We start from the raw sequence: 10,800 nt of genomic DNA, 5'->3' as shown, positions 1-10,800 counted from the left end.
CCCTAAAATTTAAGTGGGATGAGTCACAGAAAATATTATAATGAAATTAATACTAGTAGGGCCTGAACGATAGTACAGTTGGGTAGGGCATTTGTCTTGCATGGAGATACCCTGTGTTCAATTCCTGGCATCCCATGTGGTCCTCTCCTCCAAGCTCTGCCAGGAGCACTTCCTGAGTGAAGAGCCAGGAGTAACCCCTGAGCATTGCTGGGTGTGATCCCAAAATAAATAAATAAATGACAGGGGATTATGCTCAGGTCAGGGGGCCTAAATAAATAGCTGTTTTGTTTATAATACTGCCCAGCAGGCATCTGGGTTCACCGATAAACACAAAACTTGTGGTCTTCCTATGAATACATATGTACGTGAGGAGGGGAAGACACCTTGTATGTAGCATTACAATGATAGCACTTTTTCTGTTTTTCTGTTTTTGTTTTGCTTGGGGGCCAGATCCAACAGTACTCAGGGGTTCTCCTGGCTTTGCACTCAGGAATTACTTCTAGAAGTTCTTGGGGGACTCTACTGGATGCCAGAGATCAAACCTGGGTTGGCAAGGCAAATGCCCTACCCACGGTACTATTGCTCCAGCTCCCAAAGTGAGAGCACTTGTTGGAATCTACCCCCAAAATACAAAAGCATTAATTCAAAAGGATATATAGTCACCTGTGTTCATTGCAGCAGTTAGTTGAAGATATGAAAACAATGCAGCTGCTCTACTGAAGACACATGGATCAAGATGGATCAAGAAGTTATAGTACAGGGGCTGGAGAGATAGCACAGCGGGTAGGGCGTTTGCCTTGCATGCGGCCGACCCGGGGTCGATTCCCAGCATCCCATATGGTCCCCTGAGCACCGCCAGGGGTGATTCCTGAGTGCATGAGCCAGGAGTGACCCCTGTGCATTGCTGGGTGTGACCCAAAAAGCAAAAAAAAAAAAGAAGTTATAGTACATATACAAAGTTCCTTTAAAATCAGGAACAATCTCAATCAGTGGACAATATGAAAGGGAAATTACAAAAACAATTCTGCTTACAGAAACATGAGAAGAAATAAAACAATTTATGAAGGATGTGGAAGAACTTGTACAATGCAGACTACAAAAAGATGACAAATGGAGGGGCTGGAGCGATGGCATAGCGGGTACGGTATTTACCTTGCACACGGCCGACCCGGGATCGATTCCCAGCATCCCATATAGTCCCCTGAGCACCACCAGGGGTAATTCCTGAGTGCAGAGCCAGGAGTGACCCCTGTGCATCACTGGGTGTGACCCAAAAAGAAAAATGACAAATGGAAGAAGACCTTGCTCATGGATTGTTTAAAAATGCCAATATTAGGACCGGAGTGATAGTACTGCGGGTAGAGCACTTGCCTTGCACGCATCTGACCCAGGCTTAGTCTCCAGCATCACATATGGTCCCCTGAGCCTGCAAGGAGTGGTCCCTGAGCGCAGAACCAGGAGTAAGCCCTGAGCACTGCTAGGGGTGACTCTGACTCCAAAACCAAAAGCCCTCTCCTCTCCTCTCCTCTCCTCTCCTCCCCTCCCCTCCCCTCCCCTCCCCTCCCCTCCCCTCCCCTCCCCTCCCCTCCCCTCTCTCTCACATCATTAATCTTTAGGGAAAAGCACACCAAAACCAATACCTCAAACACCCATCAGGATGGCCACTTGTCTGAGGTGTGCCAGTTTGGGTTCCAGTTGTCTGAGTCACCTCCTATGGTGACAGGGGTCTCTTGGTGCATTCTGGGCCAATGACCGTACCCCTGGCCAATAGGCAAAGGAATGGGTCCACAGGCTAGTAACCAGTGGCACTTTATTTAAATCTATCAGCATTCTTATAGAGGAATTATGAAGGGTTGGGGGGCAGCAATTACACATAGGTGGGGTTGAATATTAACATAAACAATGAACAGATGTAAAGCCCCTCCTTCAGGGGAAATTCTTCTAGGAGATCTACCCAAGGGCAGAATTCCATCTAGGGGCTCCAGCACTCTAAATTCCTACTAGGATTTCTGCCTAGGGGTGGAATTCCATCTAAGGGGCATACTGCTTTCTCCTTCCCTTTGCTACTCATCCATTTAAACAATCATAAGAAGTATAATACCGGGGCTGGAGAGATAGCATAGCGAGTAGGGCGTTTGCCTTGCACGCGGCCGACCCAGGTTCGATTCCCGATTCCCAGCATCCCATATGGTCCCCTGAGCACCACCAGGGGTAATTCCTGGGTGCAGATCCAGGAATAGCCCCTGTGAATTGCCAGGTGTGACCCAAAAAAGCCAAAAAAAAAAAAAAGTATAATACAGCACCCAAGAGCATGGTCATGGAACAAACTCTGACATGACCCAAAAACTGAGTAAGGACCCTATTAGGGTTAGGAAATACTCACCTTGCCTGAGGACTGTAGTCTGGGAAATACAGCAAGAGTTCCCAGGAAAAGCCACCCTTTAAGCTTGATCTAGGGTTTAGATAAAAGCCTATATCTCTTACTTTATACAAAATGACTAAAAATATTATTTAAAAGTGAATTTAATATGACTGTTTAAATGGATTACCAGGAAAGGGGAAACCAATAATGCCCCTAGATATTTAAGGCACCTTAATCTAAGAGAATGGGTGGCAGCAAACATAAGTGACAATGAAACCCTAAACACTACCAACTGAAAAAAAAAAAAACTATCAACTGAGGCCCAGGGATATGGTTCAGCAATAGAACACTTACCTTGCATGTATGATGCTCTGGTTGGATTTGTACCTCCCCCAAAATACAATATTTATATTATGAAATATATATAAATATTATATATGCTTATATATATAAAACTAAAATGAAGTAGACCTGGAGAGATAGTAAAGCAGTCAGATACTTGTATCTGACCTGGGTTCAATTGCTGGCACCCCATATGGTCCCCCGAGTACTGCCAGAAGTGATCCTTGAGCAAAGAGCTGGGAGTAAGCCTCAAGCACTGCTGGGTGTAGCCCCAAAGCAAACTATACAATCTTACAGGTATTTGACATTCCATATGCTGTGAAACATAAGCAATACAACCAAAGTAATAAACACCCCACTGCTAATGTCTCTTTGTAATCCCTCCAGCCTCTCACCCCCACTTCTAGTTAACCACTGGTCTCTGTCACTATAGGTTGTATCTCCTAGAATTTTATATAAATCCAATCATACAGTATACATTCTTTTTCCACTTGGCATAACTGAAACTCCTGTTTCTAGTGTAGAGCAGATGTAGAGCAGAGCTTTTTTCTTTCTTTTTTTTTTCTTTTTTAAGGGCCTTACCCCTCTTTTTTTTTTTTTTTTTTTTGGCGATGCTCAGGGGTTACTCTTGGCTCTGCACTCAGGAATTACCTCGGTGGTGTTCAGGGCACCATATGGGATGCCAGGGATCAAACCCAGGTCAGGCGCATGCAAGTAAATGCCCTACCCACTGTACTATCGGTTCAGCCCTTTAGCCCTTCTTTGAGTAAGTTATCTGCCACCTAGGTATCTCCATTTGGAGGTCTCCTTAAGGGGTCCTATGGGCCAGCATCTCACAGTCCTCAGTCAAGATTCCTTGGCAGACCAGTACAGCCTTCATTCTGCCCTGACTCACCTTCTGCTATCCCAAGTCCCAGAAGAAACAAGTTTTTGGGGCTCCCTCTGTGGGGAGGCGCCTGAACTGGGCTGAGCAACGACAAAACTGGACGTGTGTAATTTTTTAAATTAATTTATTTATTTTTAATTAGTGAATCACCGTGAGGGCACATTTACAGATTTATACACTTTTGTGCTTATGCTTCCCTCATACAAAGTTCGGGAACCCATCCCTTCACCAGTGCCCATTCTCCACCACCAGTAAACCCAGCATCCCTCCCACCCTCCCCAATCCCATCTCCCCCCACCCCATCCTGCCACTGTGGCAGGGCATTCCCTTCTGTTCTCTCTCTCTAATTAGCTGTTGTGGTTTGCAATAAAGGTGTTGAGTGGCCTCTGTGCTCAGTCTCTAGCCCTCATTCAGCCCGCAACACCCTTCTCCCCCCCCCCCCCCCCGAATGGCCTTCGACTACATTATAGTTGGTGATCCCTTCTCTGAGTTGCCCTTTCCCCAGAATGTGAGGCCAGCCTCCAAACCATGGAGTCAACCTCCTGGTACTTATTTCTACAATTCTTGGGTGTTAGTCTCCCACTCTGTTATTCTATATACCATAGATGAGTGCAATCTTTCTATGTCTGTCTCTCTCTTTCTGACTCATTTCACTCAACATGAAACTTTTTATTCCGATCCACTTAAATACAAAATTCATGACCTCCTTTTTTCTGACAGCTGCATAGTATTCCATTGTATAGGTGTACCAAAGTTTCCTCAACCAGTCATCCGTTCTAGGGCATTCAGGTTTTTTCCAGATTCTGGCTATTGTAAACAGTGCTGCGATGAACATACAAGGACATGTCTAATTTTGGCTACATTATGCTAACGATGAGCTAACACTCGCACCAGAAGGCTCATCCTACCCTTCTCACTTGCTCTAACCCTCGAACAGAGAACCTGCCTCCTGTTTGCGCTGGTGCACGTTTCAGCAGTTTTTAAAATGTTAACCAGTTACCCCCTTGGAAAACAAATTTACCAGAGTAAAATGTTTATGTGTAATTGCTTTTTTTTTTTTCCTTTTTGGGTCACACCTTGCAATGCACAGGGGTTATTCCTGGCTCTGCACTCAGGAATTACTCCTGGCGGCGCCTGGGGGACCTTATGGGGTGCTGGGGATCGAACCCGGGTCGACCGCCTGCAAGGCAAACGCCCTACCCGCTGTGCTATGGCTCCGGCCCCCAATGTGTAATTAACTTTTGCATTTAATCTTAAATTTTCTAGTTAAAACAAGGTTGCCTAAAGTGACTTGTCAGCTCTTTGTTCCAATTCAAGGGTGTTATATTTTGTTTTCTTTTTTTTTTTAAAACAGAAAAGAGGCCGTAGAGAGAGGACTGCCCTTTCCACCGGAAGGCCAGGTCCATGCCTTACTGGTTTGGAAGTCCGTGTTCGGCAGGGGTGCGGCCAGGGCTCCGTCACCCGCCCACCCCCACACGCGCCCCCAATCTAGGAAGCCACCTGCTGGGAGGCAGCCCTCCGAAACAAAGCCGAGCCTCTCAGAAGGCCTGCGGTTTGCCACAGAAACTTCGGGCCAGGATTCCGCAGAGCGGGAACGGGTAAATCAAAAGTGGACCTTTCCCCCGCCCCCGGAAAAGCTAAGATCCTTCCTAGGGGCAAGCGGTGCCCGTGCCGGGCCGTGCCACCTCGCCACGGGCGCCTTCCGGGGTGCGGGGTCTGCGCCACCGCCCTCCGCGCAGCCCTGGCGCCAGCGAAGCGCGACGCCCCATTTCTCGGACCCTTCGCCCGGTACAGCTGCTCCCACGCGAGGACGGAGCTGGCCGGGGAGAGCCTGGAGCGGGAGCGCCCCCGGAGGCGGCACGGCGTGTCAGGACGCGGGGTGCGCGTGGGAGGAGGCCGCGCGAGCAGGGCGTGTGGGGAACACGTGGCCGCCGCGCAGGCGCGCTGGGAGCCTGGCGCACGTGGCCTGCCGTCGCGCAAGCGCAGAGGGCGACGGCGCGCAGCGCAGGTCAGCGGCATGAGGCGGTTGAGCTGGCCGGTGGGCGCGGGCCTGGCGCTGGGCCTGGCGCTGGCCCTGGAGGCGCTGCCGGCCTTGCTGCGCTGGCTGCAGGGCGGGCGGCGGCGGCGGCGGCGGCGCGAGGTGCTCTTCTTCCCGTCTCAGGTGACGTGCACCGAAGCCCTGCTGCAGGCCCCGGGGACGGCACCCCCCGCGGCGCCGGCCGGGCCCGCCGCGGGCTGCCCCTGCAGCCTGCCCCACTGCGAGAGTTCGCTGAGCCGCCTGCTGCAGGCGCTGCTGGAGGCCAGGGTCACCCTGGAGCTCTGCCTCTTCGCCTTTTCCAGCCCGCAGCTGGGCCGCGCCGTGCAGCTGCTGCACCAGCGCGGGGTGCGCGTGCGCGTCATCACGGACTGCGACTACATGGCGCTCAACGGCTCGCAGATCGGCCTGCTCCGCAGGGCGGGTAGGTGGGGTGGGCTCGGACGGGGTGGGCTCGGACGGGGCGGGCTCTGCCGACTCTCCTGGAACCGGTGGGTGGAGGCCGGCGGGGTCCGCCTGCCCCTGGCGCTCCCGGTGAAGGGCGGGAGGAGTGGGCCTGCACGCCTGCCCGAGCGCGGCCTGGCCCGGGAGGCCGCGTGTTCGCGGCACGGGACGAAACATCTGTCCCATGCACATTCCGCAGGAAATAGTTACTCTACGAGCGCTCTTGACTTGTCGCGCCTGGCGTCGCACATTCGCCCACCTGGAGGCAGAAGCCCACCCCGCCTGTACCGGAGTCGCACACGGCCACTCTTTCCCCCGTAGGCAGGAGCCGGCCACAGCTGTCTACAGTTAAATTTTTTTTTTCGGCGCGGGAGCGGGGGAGCGGGGGCTTTTTGGAAGGCATTTGTAGCATTTACCTCCCCATCTCCTTGGCCCTGGTTTTTGGGCCACCTCTGGCAGTGCTCTGGGGCCGCTCACAGTTCCATACGGGGGCCATGTGGTCCCAGGCCTCCAGAACAGGCACTCCATCCCTGAGCTGTCTACCCAGCCCCAAGAGGAAGCATTTAATGACCCTCCTTTGTGGTTTCAGATTCCCAGCGCCCGGTCCCTCCCACACCCTCACTCTCCTGAAGAATTTGGCTTCTGCCAAGACATGTTGTGTTGTGACGCTTTCTTCTCCAGAGCTCCTTGTCTTATTTTACACAGCATTTATGCATGGCTACTTTGCTGGTTCGATATATCAAGATTGACAGTTGGGGAGAAGCTCTGAAATCTTATATGATAACGCCGGAGACTAGCATTCCCCAAATCCTGTGTTATTTGGCAGAGCTGGTTCTGGGGTGATGCAAGTCACTAGCATGCCCCCAACTCCTGGATGCTTCCGAGGCGGCTGTGGTTCAGGTCTGCCTTACACTGGGCATGGTATATTGGCTTGGAAGAGTCAGAAGAGGGAGGCTTCTCCCCTACTGGCAGGTTTTTTTTTTTGTTTGTTGGCTTTTTGGGTCACACCCAGCCATGCTCAGGGGTTACTCCTGGCTCATGCACTCAGGAATTACTCCTGGAGGTGCTTGGGGACCATATGGGATGCTGGGAATCGAACCCTGGTTGGCCGCATACAAAGCAAACGCCCTACCCACTATGCTACCACTCCAGCCTCCCTTCTGGCAGTTTTAATGGGAAACTTGGATACTTTGGGGCATGGATCACTTTATTTAATTTACCTCTACAGAATTGTAGGGTCTGATATTTGGAAGGGATCTTTTTGTTTATTTTTGGTTCACACACAGTGGTGTCAGGACTTAATCCTGGCACTGCACTCAGGGATCATTCATATGGGATGCTGGGGATTGAACCCGAGTTAACCATGTGCAAAGAAAACACCCTACCCACCCTACAGTCACTCAGACCCCAATGGAAAGAATCTTAAAGGGCACCAAGAGGAAATTCTCACCTAAGGCTCCATCTCCTCTGGTGGCTTCCCAGCCCTTATTCATGGTCTCCGCTTGTCTGTCCAGTGGATGTTTCTGTTTGTTTTGGGGCCACACTGTGAAGCTCAGGGCATGCTCCTGTATCTGCTCTCAGAAGGTTCCCCTAATGGTGCTCAGGGGCCTGGGGGCCTGGGGGTTTAACCCAGGGCTCTCACATACAAAGCCTGTGCGTCAGTCCTCTGAGTCTTCTTCCCAGCCTGTGAGACTGAAAAAAGTCTGTGCTTATCTGAAATTCCAATTTAATTTGGACATTCTGTATTTCATTTGCAACATCTGGAAAACCCTATTGTAAAACTACTCTCTGTCCAAGTGTTATATTCTCTGAGCAAATAATTAAAGAGGTTGGCATTGTTCACATGCTATTTAAAAATTATTCATTTATTGTTCCGAAGCCGGGCAAGCCTGACAAGGTCCTGCCTGAAGCCCAGGTGGAAGGCAGAGATCCCGGTACTTGGTGAAGGAGCCGGGGCTATGTGAAGACTCGATTTTCTGTCAGTTCTCTTTCTGCCAACAAGGGGGAGGGGAGTGGGGCACTGTGCCAAGCAATCTGGTTTCATGGGCCGCTAACTTTCCTTTGAAGTCCTCAGGACCTTGTTTCTCTTCCTCTCTGTCCCCTCAGGCCACCCCACCCCTCTTATAGAATGGAGTGCAGCTCCTCATCCCGCCACGCAGAAGAGCTTGAAGGGGGGATTATCTGGAACCAGTAACTCTGCAGGGTTGTAATGACTGGTTTAGAGTCTAGAATTATGGGTGGGCAGGCCTCGCCCCAGTCACAGGGCAGGAGAGCTAGTCAGGTTCCCCCACTGTCTGAAAACAGATGTCCCTATTTGGTAGGATGAGTTTGGGATCTGGAATGCTAGGAACAAATTTCCTTATAAATAATAGTAATAATGTTCCCAGACCTACCCCCACCAACCTCAAGTCATAGCCCTGAGGAAAATCTGTTTTCAAATAGTGTGTGTTTGCCTGTCTCAACAACCTCCTCCCCACCCTCTTAGGACTGTCAGTGTCCCACCAGCCCCCAGGTGGTTACTGGTTACTCACTCCCTGCCCAGGTGTGATAAGTTTCATTTTCCCCCAAGCTGGAAGGAAGGTAAGTTCGAGGAAACCGCTCCACTTGGCCTTGAGAGCAGCAGTGTTTGTGGGCGGCTTGTTGTGAAGATTGACTTGCCCTTTTTGCAGGTATCCAGGTTCGCCATGACCAGGACCTCGGCTACATGCACCACAAGTTCGCCATAGTGGACAAGAAGCTGCTGATCACCGGCTCCCTCAACTGGACCACACAGGCCATTCAGAACAACAGAGAAAATGTTTTGATTATGGAAGATGAAGAATATGTGAAGCTTTTCCTGGAAGAATTCGAGCGTATCTGGGATGAGTTTAACCCCACAAAGTATACTTTCTTCCCACAGAAGAGAAGCCAGTGATGCTGTGCGCTCCGTTTGGACTCCAGAGTCAGAGGAAGGTGGTGGTTAATGTGGTAAAGTTTTGGTGTCCCCAGTGTAACCAGGCTGAGCCTCCAGAAGGAGACTGACTCCAGGGTGACTGCGACCTTCCCTCATGGCTCTGGGCTGTGCTGCTGCTGCTGCCTCGGGAGAAGCCTCACTAGTAAGGGAGCATCTTTCGCACTGAGTCTTGTTCACAGGATGCTAAAGAACGGTTGGGGTTTCAGGGAAAAGGATGAGGCTGAAGTTCAGGTCGGGTGTTCGGGGCTGTACTCCAGCCTTCACTGGGAGTGAACCCCCACCAAAAGTCAGTTCAGCTGTAGCTGCTTCCCATGTGCTTTGTGGGACCCAGTGGGGACTTGGTTTAGACTGGAAGGGTTTCTCCCGCCGCTGCTGCGCAGGAGGCGTCACAACTGCTCCTTGTTGAATACCTGATGCCCTTTGCTGATTTCATGCTTTGGCTTGTTGCTGCGACTCAGCCCTTTGCATATTTCCTGAAGGTATTTCCTCTTTTCCTTTGGACAAGCGGGGCTGCTCACCACCGCTGACTCCGATCTGAGTCCCTATGGCTGCTACTCCCTTGGTTTCTTCTGACTCTGAAGAAGAGGGGGAGGGGGAATCAGAGAGTGCTCCTCAACACCGCGGCCCCTCCCCTGTAGCGGCAAACATTCTCTTACCTGGGTTTACTTCCAGAGTTACACTTGAAAGCAAATGCAATGAGCGTTTTCTTCCTGGACAGCCGTCCTGTTCTCATATGGTGAAATGTGGAGTGCATCAGGGTAAGGTCTGTAGGTGACCAGAGCTGCATCTGTTTCAGTTTTTAACATTTCATGTTAAGGGTCATTTTATTCAAGGTTTAGAAGTCTGCACGTGTGGACTTGGCTAATCTCCTTTTCTGGCTGGATGTCATTAATCATGAGTTACCTGAACACCTGGAGGAGAAAACCTGAGTAGAGGTCGTTTGTAGGCTGTGATACTTCATAGAACTGTTCTTACCCCTGGCCCAGTATTCTGCATTTAAGCTAATTAGAACAGGTGTCGTACATTTGAAAATGTTCCAAATGGTTTCCTTCATAGTATCTTTATAGATACATAACTCAAATACCATCTGAATAACTGCATCTTGTGATTTTTTTTTAAATTTGTGTGTGACTTGTCGAGGTAGACCCAGCACACCTGTGGTCCTCACCTTTCCCGTTGCACTCACATAACCACACAGCATTCAGTGTTGTCTTTTCCCTCCAGGCCCTCAGACGCGTAAGTGCTCTCTCACGGGGCTGATTCCCCTGTCCCTTTTTCTCTTTTTCCAGTTATCTTTGACTTAGGTGTTTTGCACGTATACTCAGAGTTAATTTTTTTTATTTAATTGATGACAAAGTATGTGAATTACAAAGTATAAGAAATGGTTTTACACGAAAGGTGGTTTCTATCAGGGTTTGTACTCCTGCTGTGTCCTGCAAATGAGGGAAATGGATAATGACTTCTGGTTGGGAGGGCACCTCCTGATGTGCAGCATGTTTGAATAAACACGTTCTTATTCTGGAAGGCTAATTGTGTCTGCTAATTCACACTATGAATGCTTTCTTTGTCTTGCTTTTTGGGTCACACCGGGCGATGCACAGGAGTTATTACTGGCTCATGCACTCAAGAATTAACTCCTGGCGGTGCTCAAGGGACCATATGGGATGCTGGGAATCGAACCTGGGTCGGCTCCGTGCAAGGCAACCTGCTGTGCTATCACTCCAGCCCCTATGAATGCTTTATTAAACAGATCCTGCTGTTGGGTATGTGTTTGGGGT

General features: G+C 50.3%; 1 protein-coding gene and 1 non-coding gene across 2 annotated transcripts; both read left to right on the top strand.

The window, feature by feature from the left end:
- The first annotated feature begins 242 nt into the window (after nucleotides 1-242).
- LOC129404728 (small nucleolar RNA SNORA11) lies at nucleotides 243-365 on the top strand. The gene has a single exon (XR_008630085.1). It is a non-coding gene; the product is annotated as a small nucleolar RNA SNORA11 (small nucleolar RNA).
- A 5,224-nt stretch (nucleotides 366-5,589) lies between these two features.
- Nucleotides 5,590-10,533, top strand: PLD6 (phospholipase D family member 6). The gene is made up of 2 exons (XM_004612857.2): nucleotides 5,590-6,049; nucleotides 8,739-10,533. The coding sequence occupies exons 1-2, from the start codon at nucleotides 5,608-5,610 to the stop codon at nucleotides 8,981-8,983; spliced, it is 687 nt and encodes a 228-aa protein (XP_004612914.1). The 5' UTR covers nucleotides 5,590-5,607; the 3' UTR covers nucleotides 8,984-10,533.
- Nucleotides 10,534-10,800: the final 267 nt, after the last annotated feature.

Source organism: Sorex araneus, chromosome 4 (assembly GCF_027595985.1).
Source record: "Sorex araneus isolate mSorAra2 chromosome 4, mSorAra2.pri, whole genome shotgun sequence".
NCBI lineage: Eukaryota > Metazoa > Chordata > Mammalia > Eulipotyphla > Soricidae > Sorex > Sorex araneus.
This window is presented reverse-complemented; position numbering and strand designations above follow the sequence as displayed.

Bases quoted from the DNA above. Each gene is read 5' to 3' on its own strand.
- PLD6 (XM_004612857.2), top strand. From the start codon at position 5,608: ATGAGGCGGTTGAGCTGGCCGGTGGGCGCGGGCCTGGCGCTGGGCCTG. The intron at 6,050-8,738 runs GTAGGTGGGGTG...CCCTTTTTGCAG, and splicing joins CGGCCTGCTCCGCAGGGCGG to GTATCCAGGTTCGCCATGAC.